This window comes from Rhizophagus irregularis, chromosome 5 (genome assembly GCF_026210795.1).
Source record: "Rhizophagus irregularis chromosome 5, complete sequence".
In the NCBI taxonomy this organism is placed as follows: Eukaryota; Fungi; Glomeromycota; class Glomeromycetes; order Glomerales; family Glomeraceae; genus Rhizophagus; species Rhizophagus irregularis.
The window spans coordinates 206,761-223,545 of NC_089433.1; the positions used below are offsets into that span (position 1 = coordinate 206,761).

General features: G+C 27.3%; 3 protein-coding genes across 3 annotated transcripts; 2 read left to right on the forward strand and 1 right to left on the reverse strand.

Annotated features, from left to right (window-relative positions):
* Positions 1-2,118: 2,118 nt before the first annotated feature.
* On the reverse strand, positions 2,119-4,185 carry OCT59_024623 (uncharacterized protein; the record flags this gene model as incomplete). The annotated part of the gene is made up of 12 exons (XM_066132864.1): positions 2,119-2,165; positions 2,326-2,366; positions 2,530-2,536; positions 2,616-2,762; positions 2,848-3,006; positions 3,070-3,153; positions 3,224-3,266; positions 3,409-3,434; positions 3,521-3,708; positions 3,780-3,907; positions 3,999-4,109; positions 4,183-4,185. The coding sequence occupies 12 exons, from the start codon at positions 4,183-4,185 to the stop codon at positions 2,119-2,121; spliced, it is 984 nt and encodes a 327-aa protein (XP_065991563.1).
* A 1,280-nt stretch (positions 4,186-5,465) lies between these two features.
* Positions 5,466-7,904, forward strand: OCT59_024624 (uncharacterized protein; the record flags this gene model as incomplete). The annotated part of the gene is made up of 6 exons (XM_025331146.2): positions 5,466-5,684; positions 5,767-5,830; positions 5,907-6,082; positions 6,178-7,006; positions 7,078-7,754; positions 7,842-7,904. 6 exons carry the CDS (start codon positions 5,466-5,468, stop codon positions 7,902-7,904), a joined length of 2,028 nt encoding a protein of 675 aa, XP_025176771.2.
* A 2,433-nt stretch (positions 7,905-10,337) lies between these two features.
* On the forward strand, positions 10,338-11,083 carry OCT59_024625 (uncharacterized protein; the record flags this gene model as incomplete). Its single annotated transcript, XM_066132875.1, has 3 exons — positions 10,338-10,402; positions 10,467-10,782; positions 10,856-11,083. 3 exons carry the CDS (start codon positions 10,338-10,340, stop codon positions 11,081-11,083), a joined length of 609 nt encoding a protein of 202 aa, XP_065991564.1.
* Between the last annotated feature and the right edge of the window lie 5,702 nt (positions 11,084-16,785).

Here is a 16,785-nt window from a genome sequence, read left to right on the forward strand (position 1 = left end):
GAGATTTAAAGAGACATCAACGTATTCATACTGGCCATAAACCATATGCATGCGAAGAATGTGGGCGAGAATTTTCTCGATTAGATACTTTAAAAGAGCACAAACGAACTCATACTGGTGAAAAACCCTATGCATGTGATTTTTTGGGATGCAATAAAAAATTTAGTAAATCGGGTAACTTACGACAACATCAACGTACTCATACAGGAGAACGTCGTTATATTTGCCAAGAACCTGGTTGCAATAAAAAATTTATGTATTCAGGAGATTTGAAAAGACATAAACGCTCTCATACTGGAGATAGTCCTTATGCGTGTAATTATCCCGATTGTAACAAAAAATTCGGAAGGATGGATTCTTTAAAAACACATCAACGAATTCATGTGGCGAAAGAAGCATCCGCTTCTGAAACCGTTGATAATAAGGCATCAAATAATAAACTAGTATCGAATTTGAAAATACATCAATTCATTAATGCAGAAGAAAAACCATTTGCATGTACCGAAGCTGGTTGTGATAAAAAGTTCTTACGTTCTGGAGATTTGAAAAGACATCAACGTGGTCATACTGGGGAAAGACCTTATCAATGTGATAATCCAGGATGTAATATGAAATTTGGACGTTTGGATATATTAAAGTCACATAAGCGTACTCATGCTGATAAAGAAAAAGTTTGCGATGAGCCTGGATGTAATAAGAGGTTTAGTAAAACAAGCAATCTTCGTTCTCACCAACTTGTTCATAATGGAGAAAAACGCTTTGTATGTGGTGAATTGGGTTGTGGCAAGAAATTTATGCGTTCTGGTGATTTAAAGAGACATGCACGTGGACATACTGGCGAGAAACCCTATGCTTGTGAGGATCCTGGTTGTTTAAAAAGATTTGGTCGTTTAGATAGTTTAAAAACGCATCAACGTACTCATCTTACGGATGGTTAAGATAATAAATTGATTTTACAAATTTTAAAACATTATTTGATAGTTGAATAGTTATTAGTAAATAAAATATAGTTATTATAATTTCTTTTAAATTCTTTAATGAACATTTATGAACATTTATTTAGAAAAAAATTAGAAAAGTTTTAATAAAAAATTAATTGATTTTTAATTTGCTATAGCCGTGGTAAAGTATAAAGTGAACTTCATCCATAGAGAGAATATGTTTATATGATAGTAAAGTGGGAACGTGAGAATGTACATGAATAGTGCATATTGGGAGTTCACCAATACAAAGATATACAATGATACCTTAATTACCTTATATGGCTTATTATTGATTAATGTTCTTTTTAAATATTAAACTCACTAATTCATTTGATCTAGATCCTTTCGTCCAATCAATTTGATATTGTTTCAAAAATCGTTAATTTTTACAGTGTTCTCCCATTTCATGTAATAAGTATGAACTTATGCACAGTACTTATTGTATATAAAAATTCCGTGATAAATTTTTTTAATTAATAAATCTTTTAATGCTTCGTGCCCGTTTTATGAATGTAATTAATTATTGGGTAGAAACATCCTTCATAACCAACCAACGCTAAATTTTTGAAATTTCTGATCATAATTACCAAACGAAACTTCCAAAAAATCCTTGAACGTAATTATCGATAATATAATTATCACTTGATTTCATTCAAGAGCTGATATATGCTTTCTTCCGTAGACTTGTTCGAACTTCAAAGAGCAGCTGCTATACATTTTTCATTTTACATAGAAGAAAGGTAACGGTATATTTTATCATTGTTTATGTAAGATGGATTACATGTAACAGTTATATGCTCTTCAAACAATGCTTCAATTTCCAAAATCTAAAATCTCAAGTATGTCATTTTGTCATTTTGCAATCTAAACTGATCCTACACTATAATCAAATAAAAAGATTACCGTCTCTTAATACTTTAGACTTTCCTGCCGAAACAAAAGAGTAAAGTTCTTTATCTGAGAATTTGTATCAGCATTTATAGAAAAATTTTTATTGGAAATTCTATTTTGTATTTGCTGAAATCTTCATTTAATTATAAACCTGTCTCCTGAGTCCTAATCAACGTTAATTACCAATTCGCCTATGAATCGGACCATACTGAGAAATTCTGGATTACTATGGTATCAATTGATTTTATTTATCGTTATTTTCGGAAAGGTGTGGCCAGTTTATCTTTATGTCTATGGGGAACAATCAATCAAATTTTCAAAATTAAGTTTTAATGGTTTTGGAAAAGCAAGAAATCTGGAATCTCGTGATCTCTCAATTGGGTCACAATACGACCATAATGAACAAATGTCAATATAAAAATAAATTTTCTCTATTAACAGTATAACTCACCAATTTCCAAAATTCCTATCTTTCTCTCAATTTTAAATTTTCTATCAATGGATTATCAGAGATAAATTCTCTTTTTTTAAATTAAATTAGCAGAAATTTATTGATATAAACAAGTGATAGAAATATACAACAAATTTGATGACGTAGGAATATTGAATTAAAAGTAATAATGATAGATGTTATCCTTGTTGATTCGAAATAAACTTTGAGCCTAATGGTATAATTGATAACATTAATTAAAATTTAATTATTAAAATTATATTCAATAATTTAAAAAGATTAGAACTTACGTAGATCTTCATATCTTTTCGTTCTGAACTTATCAATCTTAATTAAACGATCACAAATTGTAACAATTTCATCATCAATCTTCTTTGAATCCTCTTTCACGTTTGATTTTAACTCGCTTAAAAGATTTGCTAAGGTTTGTAAACAATCTAATAGAATAAATTAAAAAATAATGTTAAATGTAAAATGTATAATATATAAATATATGCTTTCCAATTTTAAACTTATACAAACATTTGCTATCTGGTTCTAATTCCAATAATTCTCTAACCACGTTAATTTCACGTTGCAAAAGTTCAATTCTTTCTGATGTATTTATCGATAAATTCTGATTTAATGAATTTGATGATTCTTTTGATTCTTCATTCATTTGTGAAGTAGATATAATAGAACCTAAAAATAAATAAAAAGTTTAAAATAAAATTAAAGTAAATATTAATGTCAAATTTTTCATACCTTGAGCAACCAACCACCAATGATATAGCCATGCACTTTGATCATCTGGATCAGTATAAAATGCCGCTTTTACCAATTCAAATTCTATAAAAAAATGTTTGTTTTTTTTAAAAAAAAAAATTGAGTTTTTAAAGAATGTAATCATTATTTTTACCTTTATCAATTAGTTTTTTTTTCTTGTTCATCCAAATTTTTCTCTTTTATTAAAAGTGGTAATAATTTACTTCGTTGATGCCAAGCCGAATAATTAGAGAAATTTTGATTAATCTTTGTAGTTGTAAAATCAAACTCAATTTGAGTGAGCGAAGTTTCAGTTGTGCAAGAAAGTTTTGATGTCACATAACGTCGGTAATCCCAAGCGTGAACTTTTAAACCATTTTTGATAAATAAATAGTTAAAAATAATAAAAAGAATATTATTATTATTGTTGTTAAATTGAAATATTACTTACAATTTCTAGCATCCAATTCCAAAAATTTTCCGACAAGTTGCAATTCTTTATCCCAATCTGGATTCTGCATAGTTTCTAAACACCATCTTCTATGATTAAAAATCCAATAAGATTTCGGATTTAACTGAAAAAGTTCTTGAAGAAAAACCAACTCGGTTGATAAAGTTTGTTGTTTATCTTCTTCTGAACTAATTTAAATAAATTAAAAACATTTATTTTGTTAAATTAACATTGAAATAATGAATTTAATAGAAAATACCATTCTTTTAGAAGCCCATTTAATAAAATTAATCTCCTAAAGTTCCATATTGAATAAAAATCAGGGTTTTGTGACAATATTTTTGTAGTTAAAGCAAGTGCATCATTATCAAATTCTTTTTTATCTTTCTAATAATAATTATGATAATAAGTACATTAATAAATTAATTAAATTGATAAAATATATAAGTATATAAAAGAACGTTAAGAAATGACTTACTTTTTGAAAATACGACTCAACTAAATTCCTATATTCTTTTATTTTAGTTACTTCCTTTTCTTTACGAAGTTTTTCTACTTCAGCCGATGGTTTTACTCGCTTACGGCCATGCTAATTGTAAAAAATGTGTATGTATATCATCTAATATATTTTTATCAGTTATTAAAAAATTCTAGATTCATACCATTTTGTAAAAAATTAAAGAATGAAATTTTAACCATATGTAATAAAAATGAATTTAATATAATGTAGTGGCACATGACAATCATCTGAGATCATAACAACGTGAAATAAATGACTATCATCTGTCCAATTTTTTAAAAGAGATTTTTTGGTCATAGATCCCTGGAATAGTGATGTCAAATGATCAAGTCACTTGCCGAATGATTGAGCCTTTGGGGTCAACTGTATTGTCGCTTATATTATAGTTGTGGGGTAGAAATATCGGTCATCCCGTAGGGGTGACCGATATGTTACCTTCTGTATTATTTATTATGCATGCCATGCCTAATTTTATAAAAAGTTTGATTTTTTAAATAATTAGCGTGTTATTTATATACATAACCAATATTTTTTATCCCACCCCTTTTACTGACAAAAATACGGTCTATCAAAAATAAAGTTTGAAGTCGCATAATATTGCGTACGTTAAATAGTCGCCATTTGAAAGTTTAAGAATTTCAATTTGGTTTTTAATTTGTCCATCAATGATTAATTATAATTCTTCATCAAAACATCTGATAATCGGGACAAGTTAATTTCACTGATAAACGTTTTATTGACAGTCATTAACCGACAGTTCATTTTGCCAGTGCAAAGCTACTTTTAAAGAAAATTTAAATTATTTTTTTCTAGTTTTTTGACTCATCACAGCTAAAAATACTAGTGGTAAAATGATTGTCGGGAAAATGTGTATCGGGAACAATAGGAGATCATGACCCCTTATGTTCTTAATTGTCGTTGAATTGAATGCGTCACCGAAAATCGATTACATATTACTAATTCAGAATATTAGAATAATAATTAACTGTCATTTGTTATTTACAGGGTTTCATGATAAGAAATGCACCGTAAATCAGTAACAAATTTTTAAAAAAATTTAGTAAAAAACAAACACAGATTATCATAAAGTAGTGTAATCATGTGTTAATATCAATGTGAAAAAAATTCATTTTCAACTTGAAAGTCTATTTTACTTTATTAAATTCTCTTTTAGAATGGTAAAATTTATATTTAGGATTCTCATACGGAATTAATCTCGCAGATCTTAATCAAATATATTTAATTAACGAAGAATGTCATAATTACACAGATCTTACTAAATCTAATGTATTTTAATTTAAAGAAAAAGATGTGAAGTGAGATAAGATTGGCGTAACTTACATACCGTATATAACTTACGTTCAAAATTCTTCAAGCACAAATTATCTTAAAAAATTCTTTTTTATATAACCGTAACTTATCAATATGGCGTCTGTTTCATTAAACGAATGGATTAGTAAGAAGATAAAAGAAGGTGAAATAAGTTATTTAGATTATAGTGATCTTAGTGACCTGAGAATGATTGATAAAGAATCTGGCGTAAAAAGAGCTAATTGGGTATACGGTAGAGCTAAATTAGCATTAAAGGTTCTTATAAATAATCCTACAATTAATGAAGATAATATGAACAAGTTACTTATTGAGGTATTTTATATAATCACATATTTGTCTTTTATTATTTATTATTCAAGTTAATATGATTAATTTTTAAATTAATTATATCTAGTTAAATAATTTAATGAAAGTCAATTTTCATCCATGTATAAATACATTTTTTGGAATTACAAAAGGTTAATATTAATGATTTTTAATAATGAAATTAATAAATAATATTCATTTAATAAAATTTATTATTTAAAATTATAGAACCATCATCAAATAATTATATGATGGCACTACAATATGCTAACCAGGGAAATTTAAGAGATTATTTAAAAAGGAATTTTAGATTACTTCAATGGGCCGGTAAAATTAAGATGGCTTTGGATATTGCTCGTGGTTTAAAGTGCTTACATGCAAGAAATATTGTTCATAGAGATTTGGTAAGAATAAAATTGTTTTATTATTACTATTCTTTAAAAAAATTTTAATTTTCTACGTATTAATTTGAATTCGTTACTTACATTATTATATATAGCATGCAAAAAACATATTAATTCACAAAAATAGATTAATGATTGCAGATCTCGGTTTATCGAAACAATTAACTGTCGAAATTACATCAACTTCATATGTTGAACCACAATTCTTTACTGTTGCAAATTATGTAAGAAATAAGAAGTCTGATATCTACAGTTTAGGCGTTCTTTTATGGGAGATATCAAGTGGATATCCTCCCTTCTTAAAAATTCCATATTATTCTTTAATTTATAAAGTTTCAAATGGTCTTAGGGAAGAACCAATAAGTGATTCACCTCCTGAATATGTAGATCTTTATCAAAAATGTTGGGATGTTGACCCAAATATAAGACCAACTAGTGATGAAGTTGTTGATACATTGGAATATATTTTGTCAAATATTAAAGAAGATTCAAAGATTAAAGAAGATATGAATATTAGCGAAGATTCAAAGATTATAAAGAATACAGAATATACGAATATTACTGAGGATCCAAATATTACGAATGATTCAAAGATAACAAATGATCCAATGATTAAAAATGATTTAATAGTTACAAATGATTCAAAGATTACACATAATCAAATGATTACAGATGATTCAAAAATTACAAATAATTTAATGATTTCAGATGATTCAAAGGTTGCAAATGATCCAATGATTATAGATGATTCAAATGTTGCAAATGATTCAATTATTACGAATGATCCAAAGATTATTATTTCAAATGACTCAACGAATACAAATGATCCAATTATTACAAATGATTCAAAGATTACTGGAGATTCAAAGAAAGATGAAAAGCATGATCGTTCAGAATCATCACCATTACGTGAATATAAGATCAGTAAGTATATTTTCTTACATTGTCAAAAGTCTATTAAGACATTATTATTAATATTACATTATTTATTATAGGTAAACCATTACCATTAGTTTTTAATAATATTGAAGATGAAAGTAGATTATTAAGTAGTATTTTAGATGAAATTGTTCAAGTTTATTTAGAATATAATAATATTGGATGGACAAATAATTTTGATTTTGATGAAGTTTTAGAAAAATATAAGTCAAAAGCACGAAAAATTTTTGATTATCTTATTGAAAATTCAAATATAAAGCATTATGAAGTGATAATTGGAAAGTTTTATAGAAAAGGGTTTGGAATTGATAGAAATGATATAATAGCATTCCAATGGTTTATGAAAGCGAATCAAAAGAATGATATGTGTGGTCATTATGAAGTTGGACATTGCTATTATAGTGGAAATGGTGTTACAGAAAGTAACGAAAATGCGTTTAGATATTATAAATTTGCTGCTAATAAAGGATTAAATATAGCTGTGGATTTTCTTGCAACTTGTTATGAATATGGTTATGGTACACAACAGGATAGCATTAAGGCATTTGAATTATATAAAATAGCTGCTAAAAATGGATTTATACCATCACAATATGAATTAGGTAGGTGCTTTAATTCTGGTAAAGGTGTTCAAAAAAGTTTGAAAAAAGCCTTAAAATGGTATAAGTTGTATCAAAAAAATAATGGAATTAGTGATGTATCGTCCAAGATTGAGGAAATTGAAAAAGAATTGGTAAGATAAAATATATATAATTATATTTTTAATTTTTTAGATTACATGATACATGATAACATTATTAATGACTATTTAATTTAATAGGAACGAGGTTGGTTTAGAAGAGCTTTAAAAAAACCATCATCTGATTCGATTTTCAATTTATAAAATACATAAAATTATAATTTTCTGAATTTTATCATTAAATACTATATATCTAATATATTAATTTAATTTCTAGTACTAATTTATAATTTGTCAAACATTTTTTTTTTTTTAAAAAAAAATAAAAAAGTATAATTTCAGCGTCATTATAATTTGGACAAGAGTGAAGTACTTTTATTATCTAATAAAGATTACAAACGTATCAAATATATGATTTCGATAGTACATTTCGAGATTCAAAATCCTCAAATTGAAAATCTCGATTTGTACAAAATCTTAACAATTAATTTTTCTCTCACTTCATTCTAATATACCAACTGTATGTTTAAAGCACGTTAACCCATATTAGTATATTTATTTGTTTGAAAGTTGTATATTTCAATTGTATAAATTATAATAAAAACAATGCTTTTAATACTGTGCGTAATTGCATAATTAATTATAAATGTTCATTCCATCCTTAATTACGAAAAATTATTTCTCTATTCCCACTAAATTTAATTGCTAAATCTCACCGCACCAGCATTAGCAAATATTAACGGGCAGAGTTTCATAACATTTTTAATTCTGCCCAAAATTCTACCCTAATTCTGGTAAGGTGACAATCAGTATGTACTCTTTAATATTTTGCGAAAGTGACAAAAATTAAATGAATAAACTAAAAAGTAAAATTTACTTTACTTAAAATGGCACCACTGAATTTGAATATTTTATTATTTATTTTTTGTAGGTTATTTAAGATTTTGATCTATCGGAATATTTAGGGTTGGATCGGGACCGATAGGACCCAGAAATATATATAAAAGGGTCAGGTTTGAGTTTGCGTATTTTGAACTAAAAAAGTCATGAAAATCTTTCCTTTTTTAGATAATTTTTGATAATGCCAGTCAGACTTTTATTTCCTATTATAGTAACCGACTGGCATTATCATAATTCCGGCCCTGAAAAAATGCGTACAGCTCATAGTAAAAAATTTTTTTCATCACCTGACCCTTATATATATATTTCTGGGTCCTGGACCGATTATATAAATTTTCATCTAATATAATTATATATTATTAATGAAGTTTTCATTTTTAATGATTAAAGCGCTAGAACGTTTTATTGATTTAGTGGAAGTGGTGTTTTATAATCGTAAAAACAAAGTTATAGTGGGAGATCATTATGCGGACTTCCCCCAGGGGCTTGTACGGCGATTTCCTAGTTAGTTCCATCCTTGGAGTAGAAGCGAGCGAGTGACCGAAGGAAGCGACCGTATGCAGTAGGATCAAGGAGAAGCATGGTCTCCAATTCTTTGGCGAATTTTCTTTGACCCATTATTATGTAAATTAAAAAAGAGTGAAAATTATACAGCATATAATATGCCCTGTAAAAAAAGTGGTATCCGATCAAAATCTCGACAGTCACAACACAAGATCGACAACAAAATCTCGACAATCCAAAATCTCGGCAATCCAAAATCCCGACAAGTCATTATATCGACAATTTTGTGATGTTGTGTTCTAATAAAATAATTTGTTATATTTAGTTTAAATGTGTTATAATTTTGTCGGGATTTGACTTGTCAGGATTTTGACATAAGATATTGGATTGTCGAGATTTTGTTGTCGGTCTTGTGTCAGTCGCTCAAATGATTTTCGAGATTTCGTACCAAAACCAAAAAAGGTCGATCCATTTTTTTTATATTCCATTTTTTTTCCATAAAAGGCTCATATTTCCGGAATTAATAACCTTATATCACGGAATTTATCGAATTATTTACATTTTTCCGTGAATGGATCCGTGAAAGGCTCATTTTTACGGAGTTTTTACAGAAATAACGGAAAAATTTTTTTATAGGAATGATATTTTCAGGGTGTATGAATAAACTATCAGAGAAAATTAATCCTAATTTAATTGAATTATATGGTATATGCTCTATTTTTTTTAAATTATGTGATATTAAAGCTAATCCGGAAAAATATGAATTATTAGCTATAGGAAGGACAAATAGAGAGAATGAAGAGGAAGAGGATAATAGTATTCGTTAGATGGAGTTAAAATTAAAGTTAATAATAGTATAACAGGAGTGAATTTCTTGGAGTATGGATAAATAATAATGCATCTTTTAAATCTCATAATATTTATATAGAGAATTTAATGAAAAAGGATGATAAATATAATGCGTTGGAAAAAGTCAACGGCAAAAAAATGTATATATTTATGGAATAATGTTGTGATTCCTATGGTTGAATATCAGCCTCAGTAAACAGTTTTAACCATTAAACATATCAGAAACAATAGAAATAATACTTGGTTAGTGGAGGCATTAAAAGTATTAGCGGATGATAATATAAAATATTTTGACCAAAGGGACATACTACTATAGACATAATAGAAGTTTCCGAAAAGCGTTAATAGTATTAAGTCAGTTAATTAATAGATGAAAATAATTGAATGAAAACTTGGAGTAGAGTAACGAATGAAGCGGGAAGAAGCAATAAAGGAAGAATTCCAAGTTGGTTTATGCAGTTAGTGTTTCTAGAGAAGTTTATAGTAGTTATGAGTTATTAAAAGAGGATATAGGAATGGAAAAAAGTTAAAAAATTATTGGGAAGAATTAGAGAATACATTCAAGGTTGATGATTTAGAATTGTTGTTACAAATTGATAATAGACTAAGCGTGATTAAAAGGATATTTAAATTTAGAAATTTTATAAAAGGATTAGAATATAAAGATAATGAGATTCTTCATATTTATACAGATGCAGGTAAGAAGGATAATAATTGTGGTGTAGGATGGGTTATTTTAGACGAAAAAGGTGTAGAAATATATACGGACAATATGGGGTTTATGAGAAGTGGAATCAGTTGTTTTATACAAATAAGTTATCAACGCGACGTATATAATTATTTCGATTAACAAAGTTAAAAGTCATTATAGGAAATAATTAGCTGATCAGTTATGTTGTTAGAAAACAAAGATCTCTTTAAATCAGAAGTTAAAATTAGTGACATATTGGAGAGGTTTATTGATTAATCAAAATCCTCGAGAATTTATGAAAGAAGTGAATCAAATAAAATACAAAGCGGAATGGTCAGTGTTAGATATTAATCGATGTTCATATATTAGAGACGGATATAGATTGGGTATCGTCGATGGAAATTATTATCTAAGATATCATGGTAGAATAATTGGTTGATAGTAATAGATCACTTTATTGAAATGATGTAATTACGTCTACATTATAATTAATTATATTGTATAATACTAATAAAGTTTTTTTTTTAAAAAAAAAAAATTTGGTATTTTGTAAAACAGCAATATCATTTGATTTCTCATTGGCGCTTTAAGAATGTTAAAGTACGAGAAAAAAAATTTTTCGTATATGCAATTATTTTGTGTTACATGATCGGGATTAGGATTTAGGACTATTATGCGTGACTACGCTTATATTTAAGATATCTCTCTTTCAAAATTCCTAATTTTTCTCGCCGCTATAAAGGTACTTCAAATAAGTATCTAATCCAGTTGTACGATCGGATTCTTTATTGAGCAATGTCTGTTTATTATCTATTTTACTATCTACGTTATTAATTTCATAAATGCTGTATTGATACTTCCTTTGGAAAGTATAAAGTATGATCTTGAAGGAACTCGAAAAAATGACCCCAGAAGGGGTTCGAGTCACGCTGCTCGCACTGACTTATGATACTTCAGACATTATTAAGATCTCTGCCATTTGATAACTGAAATTCTGTAAATAATTCTTTTCGAAAATGCAAAAATATTATGGATGTGTTAGCCTTCTTGTCCTGACAGACTTAAGGATCTGGTTTTGCAGGACCAGGACCAAATTGGTCTAGAACAAAGTCCTAAATTGGTTCCGAGTCGATAGTCCAGGATGGGACTTTGCGCCGAAATCCATTTCGGCGAAGTCATTTTACCAAATGGACATTTCGCCGAAATATTATTTATTCCATTTGGTTATTTTATTGTTTTTATACTAAATACATAAAGAAATCTTTATTATTATCTAGAAAATTCTTGAAATATATGATTTTTATTAAACTCATCTCGTTGTTTATAATACAATAATCTTTTTTTTACTTACTTTTTCGTGAATAAGTGTTTTCGGGAAAATAAAGTTATTTATTTATTGCATAAATATTAATACCAGTTACTTGAATGTTAAAGTGATAATATCCTGGAGAAAAAAAAAGATATTTAAAAATAATTTATTTTTTTTATTTTTATTGCGCGTTGAATATTTTTTATAAAAATGTTAATCGTTACCATTTTCCATTCGGCGAAATGGAATTCGCGAAATAGACGATTCGATGAAATGGATTCGATAAAATGCATTTAAAGTGAAACATCCTTTCGACGAAACTTCTCTTCGGCGATATGTAGCCGTCCAGGAGTCCAGGACCAAGTGTTACCAACCAATTATAATACCGTAATAATAATATTAAATCTTTAATTGCATTTGATTGAATAAAAAAAAAATTTTACTAACAAAACGAATCGTTTAATTAAATCGCTTCATATTTTTTTAATTTTTTCATACTTTTTTTCTTTTTTTGTCCGATCAGTTCTTGTGCCATTGATCCATCAAGATTGACCATTTATCAAGACCGGGACCTTTTCGGTTTTCTCTAATTGATCTTACAAATTATTGACAAATTTGATTTAAAAAATATGGTTGAATTCTTATTATTACGCAAGTCGGCTAAAAATTGGAAATCCCACATGACTAAAGAAATTAAGGAAACATTACTTTTATGGATAAATTTAGGTTAAAATTCTTATGAAACCGATCTATCATTATAGTATATATTTTAACTAGATATTCATCCCGACTCCAGGATCTCACCCTTCGGATAAACGGTAATTTCTTTTACAATTGAGTCTACTTGCCTAGCTGCGTGATTTTGGTTTGATTCCGCAAAATTATGGACTGCATAACTCAGTATTTTTTGCTGAATATACATATCAAATTTTCGAATACTCAGATAAATATCACATCATACTATACAGTATAACAAATATTAAAATATCCAAGAATATATCCGAAAATACTGTTCTTGAAATACTTTAAAATTTTAAACAAATTTTGTCGTGTAACACACATCAGCACAATACTGTAATGTTAGTGGTCAAATTTCGGATGATTTAAATTCAATGATGAAGTAACTCTGCGCAAATCATAAATAATTAAAATACTATATTTTGTTACTATACTATAGATTTTTGTAGTATTGCATAAAATTAACATAATTATATAGTATTAACCGGTAAATTATACTCTGCATCCTCTGTAGACTCAATTGTGAAAATATATACTCTCGGATGGATAAATGATGCTACAAAATTTGATTCGAGTTTAAGGTAATTAATTGAAAATATATAGTCACGTGATGAACGTATATCCAACAAAAATTACTTACGCTCCGAACACTCCGTTATGAATTTCAATTTATTACTCTTTATTGTATTTATAAGCGAAGCATTGTATGCACATTCGCGCATAATTTCCTCAGCTTCTTAACCAAATCAGTTGGAATCTATGTATTAAATATATAATAGGATTACAGAAATTCCTTATTCTTTATTTACATTAAAAATTTATAGGGATTGATAAATAAAATTTACGGTCATAATGATTGAAAATTTAAGATCTTATTTTTCCTACTTGGTTTTCCACTAATGCAGGTAATTCACAAGATAAAAGTTCAAGATTCTCATCGTACTTTAGAACTGTTGGAATTTTATAATAACCTGAATATTGTTTCCAATCATTATGTGCCTTTATTTCACTTGGATTTGATTTATATGCAAACCTCTATACAGTATATACAGTATATTAATAAAAAATTACCATTTAATTAAACACTTTAAAATTTGTAGACAACATTAATAATTTGCAGAATAAGTTGTCCCGAAATCTATTAAATTTTTTTAAATTCTTTAAAAAAAAAATTAAAAATTTTATCGTTTATAAAGTAAATATAGCTTCAATAAGAAAAAGCCATCATAATTTTAAAAACAAAGAATTTTGTTATCAAGAAACGAAAAATTAGCTCGCATTCCAGAACGTCACACCATGACCCATTTATATACTAGATCTAATACATAAAAAAAGTGTTATCGTTCTGACGTAAGCTATTTGAAAAATATTATATTTGAATGTGTACACATAAAGGGCATTGTTTAAGGAATGAAAATCGGGTATCAGAAAAAAAATTATTTTTGCAGTTGACGATGATAATCAGGATTAACTTTGCTGATTTGCTTGCTTAATTAATACTTAGCCGGCATATTTATTTTTGATGTATCATACACAAGTAAATTTTTATATCTTCAAAGCATACGCAACCAAGAAAGGTATTATTGTGTATTTTATATCATTAGCAAAAATATGTCCTTTTTGGTACAAATAATGGATGTTGGGTACTCCTTGTTTCCTTTTTTCAGTTTAATAATAGTTTTAATATTGTCCCGAAAGTAATACAATAAAATAATTCAAATTTAAAGAAATAAATTATTTTTTTTTTTGAAAAATTTTCTGAAAATTAAACAATTTGTACCTGCAGAATGCATGTACATTATTATTAAAGTCGCTCCCTTTTTTTACTAAAAAAGATCATATTATTAATAGTCTTTTAATTAAACAATTTGTAAAAAATAGTTATAATTTCAATGGTGTAGAATTACATACTTGCCGTATTTAAAAAACATAATCCCGGCCAACCAACAGGTATTTGGTATAGCTTAGCCATTTTTGGCCAATCCCTTTAAAACATAATTTATTTCAAATTGGCGTACAAATTTCATTTGTATGCGAGTGATCAGTAAATATCACACTGTACAGTACAATATAATTAAATAAGCCTTTGTTTTCATTCATTTTTGAACATGCCAGAGTTATTCCGAGATTCTGAGATTCTGGTAAACTAAAATTAAATAAAAGGAATTTTATTAATCCGGGAAGATCGTGTCCAGAAAAAAAAATGAGATACTGCTTGCTCTTAAAAGGATCAGATGAGATCGGCATGTTTACATTATTTCGGTAATGAATCGGTTGTTAACAAACGTGTGACAGTCGATCATAATGATATATGTTAATGATAAAAATGAAGACGAAACATATGAGTTTATTGTAAAATTACTAAACTTTGTCAATCAGTTAACTTTTCTTCAGGAAACCATTATATTTTGAATCTTTCCGTAATGTACATATAAGTTCGCTTTGTCACACAAATTAATACAAACGCTATTTATAATAAAATATTCAATTTATTATTAACATTCCTTTCTAAGAATTAAATGTTATGATGATTGTCAATGTTTATTAACTGCTTTTCTATGATTGTGTTGAGTGTAATCTCTAGCTACCGGTTTTAATTTATTGTACGAAATGATCTGAATAACCTGATAAATTTTAAAATTTACTTTTACAGGAGATTCTGAATTTAAGATTGATCATTAATTTTATTTATAACAATGAGGCATTCTTTTTTAATAATTACCTATCATGAATCGCCACATAATAATATTTTTTTAAACAATCACCCATAATGAATCGCCACATAAAATTTCTCAGACCTCTAGCTATAAATATAAAAAAAATTAGCCACCAAGAGGCATAACTTCATATGCACATTTAATATGAAATCTACATCTCGTGATCGGTAGATCACAATAAACATTTAATTTTGTCCACAAAAAAAATCAGTAACATGAATTAAGCGAAAACTCGGTTAAATTCGGTAATTTATTCATTAATGATGAGGAATGGAAACTTGAGATAATAATAAATACAGTAATCATTTTTCAAGTTCTGGCTGTATCACAACTCAAAGAAGACAATAATGATAATAAATTATTAATTATGATTTCTCGATTATCAAATTATTCAATAATTTTAATTGGTATCGTACTAGTAATCTGTGTGACAGAGTATTATTACAAATATTTTACTCGTGTCAATGGTCTCTTTCCCATTGAAAAGTTGCCTCAATTAATTTGACATCGTGGAAATTTCAAAAAAATTTCGAATATAATCAAAAGAATTATATGGTGACATATTTGAAATCCAATTGACTTCTATATTTATAAATAGAATTGAATATAACGAAAAGTTTTTAACAGCTTCAGCAAAATATTTATATATTAAGAAAGTTTGCTGATTCTAATACAAACGGATATCAAGATTTAGGAGTTTTGGAAAAGAAATAGTATTAAATCAAGATTATCATGTCATTTTTTACGCAAGCTGTTCTATTATAGCTAATCATAAACATTTCAACGAAAAGTTATTAAAATAAATTATATCTTAGTGAAGAAACTACCAAGGTAAATAAAAAAAATGTGACACTCATGTAAAATATTAGCAATTGCATTAATTATCATTTTATTTGATAATTATATAATACTTTATTCATTTACTAATGAAGTTTTTTTACTTAGATCACAGAAACTGTTATTATTGATATTGAAATGTTTTTCAGATGAATTACTTTTCAATTACTTGAAATACTTCATAATCTTCTACTTCAAAATTTTCTGGAATTCCTATGTTTGGATAGTTATCACCATGGCCACGTTCTATATTAGACCAATTATTATTACAATTGTATAAATTACCCATAGTTGGACCGTAACTATAACTATTCCAAACAGCTCGATCTTGTTTCTTAACATAACTGACTTTTGAAGTAGAAATATCTTTTCTATTTTTAAAATTAAAAATAAAGCTATCTGCTGTAGCATCCCAACGAGAACGACTTCCATTCCAATTAAGTGGATTATACCCTCCAATTAATTGTGTTGAATCTTTAATTTTTGCTATCCAAATAGTAGCTCCTTTATTGTCACAATTTTTATGAAAAGATTTAGTAT